Source organism: Schistocerca serialis, chromosome 3 (assembly GCF_023864345.2).
Source record: "Schistocerca serialis cubense isolate TAMUIC-IGC-003099 chromosome 3, iqSchSeri2.2, whole genome shotgun sequence".
In the NCBI taxonomy this organism is placed as follows: Eukaryota; Metazoa; Arthropoda; class Insecta; order Orthoptera; family Acrididae; genus Schistocerca; species Schistocerca serialis.
The window spans coordinates 86,113,838-86,129,893 of record NC_064640.1 but is presented as its reverse complement, the minus strand read 5'-3'; the positions used below and the strand labels follow the sequence as shown (position 1 = coordinate 86,129,893).

General features: G+C 42.1%; 1 protein-coding gene across 5 annotated transcripts in view; it reads right to left on the bottom strand.

Annotated features, from left to right (window-relative positions):
* Positions 1 to 16,056, bottom strand: part of LOC126469750 (regulator of G-protein signaling 7) — a 262,114-nt gene that overhangs the window by 206,672 nt on the left and 39,386 nt on the right. For 2 of the 5 annotated variants that reach the window (XR_007586059.1, XR_007586060.1), the window contains exons 1-3: positions 12,511 to 12,649; positions 4,342 to 4,432; positions 495 to 632 (exon numbers count right to left, since the gene is read on the bottom strand). Coding sequence is in view for 1 of the 5 variants with exons in the window: in XM_050096964.1 (XP_049952921.1) it covers positions 12,511 to 12,636 (126 nt within the window). In the remaining 4 variants the exon portion in view is untranslated. Of the gene's footprint in view, positions 1 to 494; positions 633 to 4,341; positions 4,433 to 12,510; positions 12,668 to 16,056 lie in introns of those variants that run through there. The other 3 variants (XR_007586058.1, XR_007586061.1, XM_050096964.1) reach the window with 2 other exon arrangements.

Here is a 16,056-nt window from a genome sequence, read left to right as displayed (position 1 = left end):
GATCTCCCGGTTGTCCCGGGTCGTATACACCCTGTTCACATATCTATAGCCACATCCATTTTTCTGTACTTTTTTTGCTTCACTTTCCATCTGATTTATACTTCAGTTTTTCTGTCTTTTATTTGTAATTGTAATTACACGATTCATTTTTCTTTCCAGAAATAGATTTTGTCTTTTCTCTCGATAAGCTTTTATTTTTTTTGTAATGAATTTATCTCTATATTACTCATAGACATATTTACGACCTGTTCTGCACAACCACTTGTTCAGTCAGCAGCTTCTTGTAACAGAATAACACTGACATTTCTCACATATAAAGCCTAATTTTTTCAGGATAAATAGTTCAATTTTTTGAGGAATTTAAAAGATTCGAAACAGTTGTTTTCTGACTCCATTCATTTACTCAGAACAGCGTACAGTCTGATATTGTTGCTCCTTTGCTTCCAGGCTGGCTAAAAAGCTGAGTGAAATTCATACCATGAGAGCACACTTACCATGTCTTAGACAGCAGAGTAATTATTCCTGATGAATAACTATGTAACCCTCATCTATATTTAATGGCTTTACTTGTCACTCTTGTGCAAAAGCAATTCTGTTCAGCAGCATCTATTTATATGTATTCATACCCTATCCTGAAACAGAGATCATTTTTCACACAAACTTCCACATCATAACAACAACAACCACCACCACCACCACCACCACCACCACCACCACCACCAACACCACCACCACCCATATTCCTATCAGTTCTGTTAGAAGATTTTCCTTTAATTTTATGGCTCAACTTTGTGTTAGGTCTTCATGCAATGAGTTATTTACATACAAAACACTGAACCAAATCACTTTACTTCCACAATGTATGCCCACATTACTATGGAATGTAAAGAAACCTCAAAAGCCACATCAATATGCAATGAAATATTCTTTCAGAGTTCTTTCATTCAAACTGTGACACACAATGACAATTTACAAAGTGTCATGTTGCAGAAGCCACAATACTAATTAATAACAAATAAGAAATCATAATATGCTGAGTGTGATCAAACTGTGCCACAATAAAACATTAGTCAGCACATGATATGTGTTGCATCTTGGAGGATTTAGTGGCAGAGTGATCTATGGTAATCTATTGCACAAAGTTTGGACCCTGCCTATCCTTGACATTTAAGTAATTTTAATTCTGACAAAGTTTACTGTATACTAAGTTGTGTCAATTACTAATCACATCCCGTAACACTATGTGCCATAGCACTCAGCACTCAATTGTAAACAGCTGCATTTCACAAAATTACATTGCACACGTTACATTACTGTTGAATTGAAATAAACCTACGATTCTTCAACAAGGGTCACATTACAACTCTTTTGTAAGTTCCTATATGCAAAAAGGAAATAGAATATTGTTTGCATCAGAGATGCTCTATCGTTGAAGGCATCATGCTTTCCAATCCAGTACACCCTTCAGAATGAAGTATTTTTTTCTGGTTTGTTTCAGTCATGTACAGTTTGTTACAGTGTACAGTGCTCCTTTGCATAACTGACAAAACTTCATATAACTCTAGCAGTGCGAAAACAAATCATTTCAAAAATGTCGTATGAGACACACACTGAACCATTATCTTACCACAAAGCCAAAAAAGTGACCAACATTTAGTTTCAATAGTTACAGTGTGAAAGAAGAGAGCAACTGTAATACGATTCTTGGAAAATGATTTATAGGCACCCAAATAGTAAGTGTTCTGTAAACCAAGAGTAAATATCATTTCCTGGATACTTTTACATTGCAAAAAGTCAATTCTGCCAACATCAAGGCCCTTTGGAAATTCTGTGTACCATAAGGTTTGAAGACCCGAGTCCCATCCCATGTATCACTATTAAAAAGCACTAATGCATTTGTCATTCAACTTCACACTGTAATAGCTAGCAACATGTGGCACCTTTTACTTGGAAACTAGTTCAATGCAAGGAAAATGCCTGATTAATGTGCATACAGCTACACAACAAGCTTGTTGTTAATTATGCAATGATTTGATTGCCAAAAGTCACACTAAACAACAAATTACTTCAATAGACTTCAAACACCAGTCAGTAACTGCAAGCGAAATGCCCATTGTAAGAAAAAAATGACACTCATATGGGTGTGATGGGCTGGGGGAAGAGTAACAGGGTGCGGGAGGTGGGCTGGGGGGGGGGGGGGGAGAGAGAGAGAGAGAGAGAGAGAGAGAGAGAGAGAGAGAGAGAGAGAGAGAGAGAGAGAGAGAGAGATAAGGGGTGGGAGGGGGAGGGGATGGGGAGGGGGGGGTGAGAGGGGGAGGGAGGGGTGAGAGGGGGAGGCGGATGGTGGGGAGAGAAAGGGGGAGGGAGGGGTGAGAGGGGGAGGCGGATGGTGGGGAGAGAAAGGGGAGAGAGGGAGAGAGAGTGGGGGAGAGAGAGTGGGGGGGAGAAAGTGGGGAGGAGAGAGAGTGGGGGGAGAGAGAGTGGGGGGAGAGAGTGGGGGGGGAGAGAGAGTGGGGGGAGAGAGAGTGGGGGGAGAGAGTGGGGGGGGGAGAAAGTGGGGGGGGGGGAGAGAGAAGGGGGGGAGAGAGAAGGGGGGGAGAGAGAAGGGGGGGAGAGAGAAGGGGGGGAGAGAGAAGGGGGGGAGAGAGAAGGGGGGGAGAGAGAAGGGGGGGAGAGAGAAGGGGGGGAGAGAGAAGGGGGGGAGAGAGAAGGGGGGGAGAGAGAAGGGGGGGAGAGAGAAGGGGGGGAGAGAGAAGGGGGGGAGAGAGAAGGGGTGGAGAGAGAGGGGGGGAGAGAGAGGGGGGGAGAGAGAGGGGGGAGAGAGAGAGGGGGGGAGAGAGAGGGGGGAGAGGGGGGGAGAGAGAGGGGGTGGAGAGAGAGTTGGCAGTGTGAGACAGGGGGGGATGGGGACGAGTGAGCGGGGGGGGGGATGGGGACGAGTGAGCGGGGGGGGGGGGGGATGGGGACGAGTGAGCGGGGGGGGGGGGGGATGGGGACGAGTGAGCGGGGGGGGGGATGGGGACGAGTGAGCGGGGGGGGGGGATGGGGACGAGTGAGCGGGGGGGGGATGGGGACGAGTGAGCGGGGGGGGGGGATGGGGACGAGTGAGCGGGGGGGGGATGGGGACGAGTGAGCGGGGGGGGGATGGGGACGAGTGAGCGGGGGGGGGGATGGGGACGAGTGAGCGGGGGGGGGGGATGGGGACGAGTGAGCGGGGGGGGGGGATGGGGACGAGTGAGCGGGGGGGGGGATGGGGACGAGTGAGCGGGGGGGGGATGGGGACGAGTGAGCGGGGGGGTGGATGGGGACGAGTGAGCGGGGGGGGGGGGATGGGGACGAGTGAGCGGGGGGGGGGATGGGGACGAGTGAGCGGGGGGGGGGATGGGGACGAGTGAGCGGGGGGGGGGGGGGGATGGGGACGAGTGAGCGGGGGGGGATGGGGACGAGTGAGCGGGGGGGGGATGGGGACGAGTGAGCGGGGGGGGGATGGGGACGAGTGAGCGGGGGGGGGATGGGGACGAGTGAGCGGGGGGGGGATGGGGACGAGTGAGCGGGGGGGTATGGGGACGAGTGAGCGGGGGGGGGGGGATGGGGACGAGTGAGCGGGGGGGGGGGATGGGGACGAGTGAGCGGGGGGGGGATGGGGACGAGTGAGCGGGGGGGGGGATGGGGACGAGTGAGCGGGGGGGGGGATGGGGACGAGTGAGCGGGGGGGGATGGGGACGAGTGAGCGGGGGGGGGGGATGGGGACGAGTGAGCGGGGGGGGATGGGGACGAGTGAGCGGGGGGGGATGGGGACGAGTGAGCGGGGGGGGATGGGGACGAGTGAGCGGGGGGGGATGGGGACGAGTGAGCGGGGGGGGATGGGGACGAGTGAGCGGGGGGGGATGGGGACGAGTGAGCGGGGGGGATGGGGACGAGTGAGCGGGGGGGGGATGGGGACGAGTGAGCGGGGGGGGATGGGGACGAGTGAGCGGGGGGGGATGGGGACGAGTGAGCGGGGGATGGGGACGAGTGAGCGGGGGATGGGGACGAGTGAGCGGGGGATGGGGACGAGTGAGCGGGGGATGGGGACGAGTGAGCGGGGGATGGGGACGAGTGAGCGGGGGATGGGGACGAGTGAGCGGGGGATGGGGACGAGTGAGCGGGGATGGGGACGAGTGAGCGGGGATGGGGACGAGTGAGCGGGGATGGGGCGGGACGAGTGAGGGGGAGAGGGGGAGGGGTGAGGGGGGATGGGGGAGAGGGTGAGAGGGGGAGGGTCGAGGGTGGATGGGGGAGAGGGAGGGAGGGAGGTAGGGAGAGCTGTTATTTGGCCAAGCTACTGTGGTTCCAACATACCTTAAACCTGAGGTACTCTCATCAGGAGGCATAAGCATGGCAATAACAATACAAAACTCTCACATTCTTGCTTTTTATTTCATTGGTCCATCTGCAACATCAATACAACAATTAAATCATGAAAGATAATGAGTAAAATCAAAAGAATACTGCAATAATTAATCTGTACTTACACTGAACTTTACTCTTGCTTATGGTTTGTTACGGTCTCCTCAAGGACATCTTTCCTTTAAAGCTGGGATCACTCTTGTAATGACAACTTTTAAAATAAGTACAGGAAATAACACCTTAAGGGCATTGCACTTCATAGAATTGGTTAAGTATTTTGTAATTATAAAATTACACCTAACATACACCAGCTGTTCACCAAGATAACTGAAGGAGTTAACTTCACAAGACATAATTAGTTACAACTCCATAGTAACTTAACAGCAGCAAAACACGGAGGTCTTAAATATCCTGAATTACTTTCATAAAAATTCAGTGGCTCTTTCAAATTGTTTATTTATGAGACTAGTTTTAGCTTATTATTTCATAAATAAACTGCTTCTGCTATCAATGTCAAATTTAGAGAGATGCTCATCAAAAATTCAAATTGTGTACCTAAATCTACAAAGGCTATATATACAAAACTGCAGATTAAATTTCAGACCCTTATTAAAGAGGTTTCTCATGTTTCTATTCAAGTATGGCCAAAGACAAAAACCAACTGCATGAATCCCTACAAACCATAAGCTACTGTCTGCCACAAATGCAGCTCACAGAATTATTTACAGAATTTTCATATTTAGTTTTTCTAAATTTATTAAACAGTCTCTGATGAAAAATACACTTCCTTCCCATGAAACACATGCAAGTTACAAGAGCTGCTTCATATCTGTGTGTTCTGTCTACAAGTCCACCCCGATTTTGAATACTTCCAGAAGCCAGAAAATTCTATTCGCAATCCGTAAAACCAATTTCATTTGTATATTATATTTTTTCATCTATAAGAATGGCATGGCTTTAAAGATGTACCAACAGTATTTATAATTCGATGTTATCCTATGTTTCCTTATACTGTATTGCATATATGCATATTTAATAATATGTTGTTGTCATCAGCGTAAATACTGGTTTGATGCAATGCCCTATGCTAGTCTATCTCATGCACATATATTCGCCTCTGCATAACTACTGCAAGCTACATCCCATTTGAACCTGATTCCTGTATTGAAGCCTTGGTCTCCTTGCACAATTTAACAACCCTCCCTCCTGCCCAGTTTTGCAAATTAGCTATTCCTTGATGCCTCAGGGTGTGTCCTATAAACATGTCACTTCTTTTATTCACATTGTGCCATAAATATCTTTTCTCCTCTATTCAATGCAGTACCTTGTCTTCCACATCCTTCTGTAGCACCACATTTAAAAGCTTCTATACGCTTCTTATCTGTAGTGCTAACTGTCCACAATTCACAACAGTCAAGGCTTACTCCAAATAGGTACTTTCAGAAAGACTTAACTCGTTTACTACTTTCAGTATTTCATTACCTAGTAAAAGGCTCTCACCATCATCTGATTTAATTCGATTACATTCCATTACCCACATTTTCTTTTGTCTCTCGAATACACTATTCATTATGTGTAACTGACCTTCACCTACATTTACATATAATCTTCGCAAAGCCACCAACAGTGTGCAGTGGAGGGTACCCTGTACCACAACTAGTCATTTCCCCTTGTGTTCCACCCACAAATAGAGTGAGGGAGAAACGGCTGTCTATATGCCTCTGTATGAGCTTGAATTTCTAGTATCTTATCTATGTGGCCCTTATGCGTTAAGTATTTTGGTGGCAACTGAATCGTTCTGTAGTCAGCTTCATCTGAATTTTCACAATAGTGTTACTTGAAAAGAATGTCGCCTTCCCACAAGGGATTCCCATTTAAGTTCCTGAAGCACCTCCATATTACTCACAATCTGGCTTCTGCACAAGTTGTAGATAGTCTTTTACTCCCTGTATTTCATCCCTGCAACCTTCAGAATTGCAGAGATTGTATTCCAGTCAGCAATATTAAAAGCTTTCTCTTAAGTTTCAAATGCTATGATTGTAGGTTCATCTTTTGCAATATATCTTCTTTGAAACTGATTTTCCCCTAGGTGGCTTCTACTAGCTCTTCCATTTACAGGAGATAATTAGAGTTTCTACTTTGCAAACATTACTTTTTAAACTGTTGGTTTGGTAATATCCACTACTGTCAGCATCTGCTTTCTTTGAAATTGAAAATTTCACATGCCTCTTGAAGTCTGAGAGTATTAAACGTCTCACATCTTCCGTACCCTATGGAATAATTTTGTCATGGCTGGCTCCCCCCAAATATCTCAATTGTGAGGGATCATCATCTACTCAACCTGTCTTGTGTACAAGTTAGGTCTTTCAGTATTCTGTCAAATTATTCTTATAGTATCATGTTTCCTATCTCATTCCCACCTACTTCCATTCTGGTGTAAAGTTTCTTTCTTTTGTGTAGCCCTTCTACATACTAACTTCACCTTTCAGCCTTTCCTACTTTTCTGAGCTCTTTAAATTCTCACATCTGCTTCTCATTTCTCCAAAGCTTTCTTTAATTTTTTCTAAATGCGCAAGATCTCTTTTTCCCATGGTCATTCTTGTTTCTACAGTTTTGCACTTTTCTTCTAGTCATCCCTGCTTTGACATTTTGCACTTTTTGTCAATCATATTCCCTTTTGTAAGCTCCATTTTCGGCACATTTATATCTTCTCCTTCACGGACTGAATTCTGTATCTTGTATTAGAAATGGATTTCCATGGGCCTTATCGATTGCCTATTTGCTGCTGCCTTCAATATTTCAGCTCTCAAAGCTGCACATTTGGCTTCTACTGCATTCCTGCCCCCTGTAACGCTAAAAAAATTTGACACTTAGGTGGTTTTTGTTTTTCCCTATATTTAAACCAAAAATGCTTTTAAGAACAAATTAAAATAACACGCTGTCTCAATGATGTAAAAAAATCTTTATGCCACAAATTATATCAGTAACATTTTCTTTACGGCAATGCAACGGAAGACAATATATCTGCTACCATGAACACTTAACCATAAGCCACGACATCACTCACTAAAAGTGGATATTTTGCATAACCGATTCTCTAAGTCCTTGCAGTTATTCAAAAAAAGCCCCCTTTTTTTGTAAATAGCTTCCAGACCAAAGCAAAGTTAAAGAGACGCTCACCTTGATAGATTGTGAATAAATTGGCTTTCATAAGAAACAATAAATCCCAATTAGTTTTCTGTGGTACCCCACAGCTCAAATATTTATGAAATGTTATATTTATATATCAAGAGGTGCTGACAAGACAAACCTTTACTGTATTGCATACAATTGTCTAGTAGACATTTTATTGGCGGCAGTGGTGCAGGTTAACTTTTTATAACTTTATTTATATTAGGGATGTCACAGTAGGTGTGATGCCATGCACGCTGCTATAACTATGTTACATTGCATGGTGGTGGTGGTGGTGGTGGTGGTGGTGGTGGTGGCTTTGATCGAACCAGTTGCTAATACAGGTTTGTTTTATCAGTAGCCCCTTGTGTTGCATAAAAATAACTAACACTCTTTAAAAAATCTTAAGTGAAGTCAGTTTCAAGTAAATACTTGTCCAACTCTGAACTGGCACGTTTCACACAATAATTAAAATACTGCATATCACTTACTGTGCATTTACTAAATTAAAAACACTTCACTTTTTACCAAAAGATTAATTTCCATTTTCAGAAGTCCGACAAGTAACTTCCAACATTTTTAACACTTCTACAATACTAAACTTAACTATTACAATCATCTTTGTGTTATTCTACACTGAAGTGACAAAAGTCATGGGGTACCTCCTAATATTGCATTGGACATCCTACCGCCTGGCATAGTGCACCCATTTGATATGGCATGGACTCAACAAATTATTGGAATTCCCCTGCAAAAATATTGAGCCATATTGCCTCTATAGCTATCCATAACTGTGAAACCATTCCTGGTGCAGAAGTTTGTGTACGAACTGGCCTCTCGATTATGTCCCATAAATGTTCGATGGGATTCATGTCGGGTGATCTGGGTGGTCAAATCATTTGTTTGAACTGTCCAGAACGTCCTTCAAACCAACTGTGAACAACTGTGGCCTAGTGACATGGCGAATTGTCATCCATAAAAATTCCATCGTTGTTTGGGAACATGAAGTCCATGAATGGCTGCAAATGGTCTTCAGGCAGGCCAACATAACCTCTTCCAGTCAATGATCAGTTCACTTGGACCACACGATCCCGTCAGTTCCATGTAAACACAACTCACACCATTATGGAGCCACCATGAAATTGCTTCTTGTCAAAATTCTTGTTGTCAAAGTGGACCACGGCTTCGTGGGGTCTGTGCCACACACTAACCCAACCATCAACTCTTACCAACTGAAATCTGGACTCATCTGACCAGGCCATGGTTTTCCAGTCCTCTAGGCTCCAACCAATACGGTCACCAGCCCACGAGAGGCACTACAGGCAATGTTGTGCTGTTAGCAAAGGTACTCTCCTCTGTTGTCTGTTGCCATAGTCCAGCAACGTCAAATTTTGCTGCACTGTACTAATGGATATGTTCACTGTACATCTCACATTGATTTCTGCAGCTATCATGCAGTGTTGATTGTCTGCTAGCACCGACAACTCTACATAAATGCCGCTGCTCTCAGTTGTTAAGTGAAGGCTGTCGGTCACTACGTTGTCTTCAGTCAGAAGTAATGCATCAAATCTGGTATTTTCAGCACACTTGTGACACTGTGGATCTCTGAACACTGAATTCCCTAACGATTTCCGAAATGAAATGTCCCATTCATCTAGCTTCAATTACCATTGCGTCATTCAGTCTGGTAATTCCCACTGTGTAGCCACAATCATGTGTCATATCTTTTCATGTGAAACACCTGAGCACAGATGACAGTTCCGCCATCACACCACTTTTTATATCTTGTGTATGTGACGCTACCACCATCTGTAGAAGCACATGTCACTATCTCATGACTTTTGTCACCTCAGTGTATGTGTACAGCCAGCAATAAATTTGAGCCTTGTGTTTACTGTCTTCATTAAAGTTAACAGCATCTATTCCCACAAAGAAGTATAATAAAGGATAACTTATAGAAATACTGATAGTTAATGAACAGTCACTGCAACCAATTAATGCACTAATTTTAACTTCCACAGATCACAATCAGAATATCCAACTACATAGTGGATGATGTCACTTTATAAAAACAACATTTTCTCAGCAAATACAAGGTTACCAGCTCACCCGTTACTAGAGATGATGTGTACTTACATTAAACAGAAGCTCTTTTAAATTTATTATTACAAATCCTATGCCACAATGAGGTTAGGTTACAAACAGTGAAAGACAATTTTATTCCTGCCGCTAATATTGTCAAACAGACTGGACATCAGTGGAAAAAATACCCAGGCAAAGCATCTATTGTAAGGCTAGTGTTAGTAGATAAGTATATGGTCCAATTCACGGTGCCATAGTACTTAGTTTGTCAAACTGTACGTCAATGCTTAGAAGCATAAATGCTAATGAATACGAGACATCATATAAAAACTGTGGCTGATGAACACTGTATGGAGACACTACTAAATACTTTTTAGGTTATTCTACGACTGAGGTTTCATTTGACAATACATGGAAGTACAGCAACTGGCTCTGACAATCACATTGTGTTCTTGCTCCTGTTCCAGTGAATGTGCTTGAAAATGGACATGATGCCTGAAACATGTCATACTTTATGAAATATTAAAGGTGCACTAAACAGCCATCCTGGAGTTATTTGTTTTACACAGTAACGTATCACTTTGGTTAAATATTTGTACAGAACGGAGAGTTTGTGCCACAATGTATCCTTATTACAGTTTTTTGCACTGAAATTTTTGTCTGACAAAATTGCCTTTTTCAATTTTTTTCCCCAAATTTCACATAAAATTAATCAACGTAACTGCTGCAAGTAGTCTATTTTGGTAACATTTTCATTTTCAAAATCAGTAGGGGAGATGAGATGGTAAAGCTCAGCCCTCTAGAAGAGCTTTAGTGTAGGTATCAACATGCACAACCAAACATTTTTTAGCTTTCTACATTATAATTCACCTCTTCCCATTTTCCCTATGGTCTACGGTCACACACAAAGCTAAATCTTGCTTTGTAAATAAACATATACACTATTTTCTTGTAAACCAATCAATAATTTTAGCAATATTATCAACTTAGTGGTATTATCAAATCTTCTAGTAATGCATCTACGGTAGATTTTATTATGATTCTTGCACCATAATTTTTGCTTTAACAATACGTAGGGCGGCCATTCCAATATATCAAGAGTACGAACAGACCCACCGTTAAAACACATTTAATATCAGTAACAGTTTGTTTCCACTATTCCAATAAGCAAACTCACGAAGGTGCTTAAAATGGCCCTTTGCATCCATTTACACTAAGGACAATTTCTAAAAAATAAGGTCCCCACATCTGTTACTGCTTTTCAGTGTTGTACCCACACGAAATTTCTGATAGGAGGGTGCTGACAAGTAGTCTGGTAGCATTCTTGTGTTTTCTGCAGGACAACACAAAGAGACTATCAAACAATTAATCAATGAGATTTGGTGCTGTCAACAGTGAATTATCACTGTAATATTGTAAACAATGAACATATTCTTTAGTGCATTTCTTTGTGATATATTGGTATATCACGACTTTAAAAAGCTCATGAATCACTCATTTGTTTATTTATGTACCCCACCACATTTCTAAATATTTCAGTTAGTTCTAAAATATCATTCATACAAACTCCTGTTGACACAGTCTGCTCATTCCAGTTTCAATGTAAAAAATGTGACTATGTCACTGCCTCATGACCCTTCAGGCTCAGTTTGCAGTTTTTCTTTTGTTAAAACACGCGTTCATCATAAGCAAACTGTACGCTCTGGTCACTCCAGCAATGGATGTAGGAGAGCTTTTGTGTACTTTTAAAAAAGCAGGAGAGAGGTACTGCAAGATTTAAGTTATGAGGGCACATTGCGAGTCATGGCCAGATAGCTCAGTAACAGTAGTGCTTGTGAAAGGCAATATTCAAGTTCTGGCCCAACATCCAGGAAATTTCTGAATCCAAATAGTTGAGTGCACTACAAGGAAAACACAAGTCCAGCACCACAAACCATCACAGCAGTTGGGGACAGTTTGTAACCCTAAACAAAGAGAGGACGAAGGCAATTTCATATATCAGAAAGGTTAAGAACAATGTCTCCTGGGATGCCAAATGGATTGTTTCTATTGTGTGTCTTGCAAATAATACAAAAATAACTTGGTGAAAACTATTGCAAAAGGGGAAAAATCATCATCAGGTTAATGCAATACACCAGTCAACAAAATGCTATGTTAACAAGACAACTCCAGTATCTTAAGTATGACTGCCTGTAACATTCAATCCATTTGTAGCCTCTGACTCCTAGTTGTGGTCACATCTGAAAAAATTGTGGCTAGAAAATGTTTTAGTTCAATGAAGAGGTTACAGCAGCTATACATGGGTAGGTATTTTGCAACCATTCAATAATCTCACTTCAGGAATGGAGTTTACTAACACGAAAAATGTGAGGCAAGGTGCATAACCCTGTAATTGTACTATGTGGAAAAGTAAGTATTGTATTTTTCATAGCACAATCAACAGAAACATCTAAACTATGTTATCCATACCACAAATTTCATTTTTCCATCATTCCCAACATATCATAGTCACAAACAGAAGACAATAAATAGTTCGTAAATTTCATTCAACAAGCATTTAATTCATCAGAGCATGTAATAACTGCCATATATATCAACTAAAAATTGCATCAGCAAAACAAAAAAGAAAACAAGCATTGATTAATAACTACCATGCAGATGTTGACGCACATTCAAGACTTTCTTTTTACCTTTTGTTTGTATAAAAATTATGATCTTGAAATTAAAGCAAGATTCTCCATAGGCCTACAGTACGTCATGTCAGTTCAGTTGTTCTTACAACCAGTTCAACATATTTTAAAGTTTCTTACACAGCAAAGATATTTCAAATACTATTCAGAAAAATATGGATTTCAAACATTTACTTACTTTTTTGTAAACAAGATGATTTGGAGTATCTTCGGTACCACCAGGCACAGGTCCTGCTGCCTGAGCACCATTGTTTGAATCTGCTTTGCGTCGGACAACCGACTTATCGGAGCTCATAGTGACCATATCACAAAGCTAGAAAGAGCATCGTGCCCTTCTGTAAAAATACATAAATAAATAAATAAATAAATTAATTAATTAATTAATTAATCAATTAAAATAATAAATTAACACACGAGACATTACATGTCAAGCAGGTGGAAAGAAAGTGTTTCTGTAAGTCATCAATATTTTCAATAGCAAAGATATTTTACCAAGGTTTTTTCCCAGAAACAACAATAGATATAATGTTACCTCCAATTTTGTCTATTCAGCAGTAATAATGTACACGAGTACAGGGTGAGGTGCCTAATTTTTTCAACTCACCTTGAGCTTAAAATATATTTACCATTACCGTCATGTAGTTATAACAGTGACTAGATCTCATGAAATGTAGGAAAATGTGTTTTTGTAACTGTATTTATCACTGGAATACAGGAATGAACTTTGTTTTTTCAACAGAAGTATGCTACTGGTTGGGCCCTGAACAGCAGACCTATGAGGGAAAGTATCAGTAATACAGCCCTTTTGTAGATCCAAGAAGGTACTTAACTGTACAATTCACAGAAAAGAGGGATGTATGATTTCTTGTCACCTTTTGAATGACATGCCTCTCATAAGTTTGTCCCACTCTCCATAGAAACTTTCACACCACAGAAAGACACAAAAGAAGTTTCTGCTATTCTTGGCAGAAACTTTTGCCACTAGGATGTATTTTGTATATTGCCCTTCAAAGAATCTGACTGTAGAGAAATGGAACCACTGGCTATGATGCAGTTTATGAGGAACACTGTAACTCATTTATGTAAATATCACATGTAAATATCACATTATCCCACACTTCAGCAGCACAAGGTTACCGTGAAATAAGAAAATTTAGAGCAAGAATGCTTCTGCCAAGATTTCAGTCACAGAATCATGGCAGGAAGAGGTACACCACCAAGAACAAGATGGAGCAAGCACTATCGCAAATTTAAGGAGCAGTCACATGAAAATGAAACAAATGGAAAAAAGTAAGTACATTGTTCATTATTTCAAAAGTAATCACCATTACTGTTAATATGTTTACCCCACTGTGAGACAAGACTGTCAATTCATTCATGGAAAAATGCTTGCGGTTGCCTATGAAACCATGATTGTATCCAGGCAGGGCACCGCTTCATCCAAAGCACATCGACAGCCACAAATTGTCTTTCTTCAGAGCTCCAAAAATATGGAAATCACATGGGGAGGGATCGAGACTGTATGGAGGATGTGCGAAAGCTCCCCACCAAAAAACTTCCGCAACATGGTCAAAACAACGTTGGCAATATGTGGCAGTCAGGAGAAGTCTCATTTGCACCTAGATCATATAAAAGCGGATGTTGTGCTAGTAATCGCTTCTCTAACCAGATGGTCAGTCAGTTTATTCACTGAAATACCCACTTCACTTGGGACCCAGAAAAAGACAACTGAATAGGCAGTACGACTAAGGTCAGAGGGGTCGTGAATATCAGATAACACAGGGAGACAAGAGTAACATCGAGGAACACCCTAGAGACTGCTCACTGAATAAATACAAATTTAAGCACGGTCGAAGAAATACTGTTTAATAAAACAATGGGTCTGTTAGAGGCTATCAGCTCCACCATAAAAAGCACTACATGTTCCCAGCAACACTTGTGGTTCCTGACCCAGTACTCTTTCTTACTGTGTTTAATTAGATAAAGAGTCTCAGGAAGAATTCACTTAAAAGTTATAAAGCTGGTCAATGGAGGATGTCACTTGACTTGTCGCAGGGACCTTTAGCATTCCTGAACAACTACTGTAATGTCTTAGGTACACCATGGCCCTGGCCGGCAATGGAGGGGACCTGGAGTGTGGGTGATCATATCAGAGAAGTCTTGTGCAACCTTGTCAGTGTAATCTGATTGGGGGGGAGGGGAGGTAACAGCAGAGCATAAGGCTGCCAATTGACTCTTTGAGGCACCCAGCATGGTAATCCGGTAGTGGCAAGGAAGTGACAGGATCACCAGAAAGTGGTCACTGTCACAAAAATTGTCAAGTAGAGACAAATGTAGTGAAGACACAATACTGGGGGAGGAGATTGTTACATTAATAGCTGGAAAGGTATCATTGGCGGTACAGAAGAGAGAGAGAGAGAGAGAGAGAGAGAGAGAGAGAGAGAGAGAGAGAGAGAGAGTGTGTGTGTGTGTGTGTGTGTGTGTGTGTGTGCGCGCGCATGCACGCACGCGCGCGCGTGTGGGGGTAATTGGTAAAGGTATGTTTAGATGTACCATAAAAATTTTACATTGCTTACAATATCTCCCGTCACAGTTGTCTGGTAACACTGTGGCCACATGAACTGCAGCCACATCTACTACATTACTCGCCATTATATCCTGGCAATATTTGTGGTGATACATTTCTGGGCCACAGCTGTTTACAGGGGAGGGGGGGGGGGGGGAAGTATTGCCAAAAAATGGATGAACGTGAGCTACTAGAAGTGAATGAGGCTCAAATGCATTTACATCACATAAGAAATCAAGTTAGACAGAACAAGAGAAATCGAGTTTTGTGGACGTGTTCTTTCTGAAGTACGCGGAATACTTCAGCAAATTTAACTAGTGAACTTACACTAGATACATACCCGTTACAGAACTTTACCAGAATATCAAAACACATTTTCGAATATCTCATACAAGCAATTGGTCCATGGATTGCTAAAACCAATACAAATATGAGAAAATGTATACCAGTCACTACCCAACTCATGATCACCGTTCAGCTTTTAGCTACTGGTGATTCGTACAGAAGTTTAAGTTATCACACCTCTTTATATTTTACTATTCATCATTAAGCCTTATGGGATCACATGTGTGCAACATTTTGTGAGAAGAACGGAAAGATTTCATTAAGGGGAGTTTCAAATAAGAATACAAATTTTATTTTATTTTTGTTCACCTGCACACGCCATGCTTCAGATATGTCTTGGGACAGTATGAAACTCAGGGCTTCACAAGTAAACCATGTGGATGAGGAGCCACCTGGGCTTCCACTCTTCCTATCCAACCTTTTTGCCTCACATCTGATATAGGTTTGAAGATATCAGAATTTTTTTGTATGCTTCGACAGACTTGATTCCAAACTCATCAGCAACAGCTTGCCAACAGTATACATTATTTTAATGCCCCTTAGCTCTGGTCATAGTTGAATTACATTCAGGAAATTCACAGTTTTCTCATTTGTGCACTTTTCCACTGCTGTACACAACGAACTACACAACACGTGGCTATGTGTACCTGTATGCGAGCAAATTTTCGAACAAAACTGAAACAATATCTTTTTGCTCAGACACGTGGCTGCAGCACTGTCAATGAGAGAAATAAGAAACAAAGGTGACAGCAAGAGGGAAGCACTTTCAGACAAAGACATATGTGTCTTACTAGTGAACTTCAATACACAATG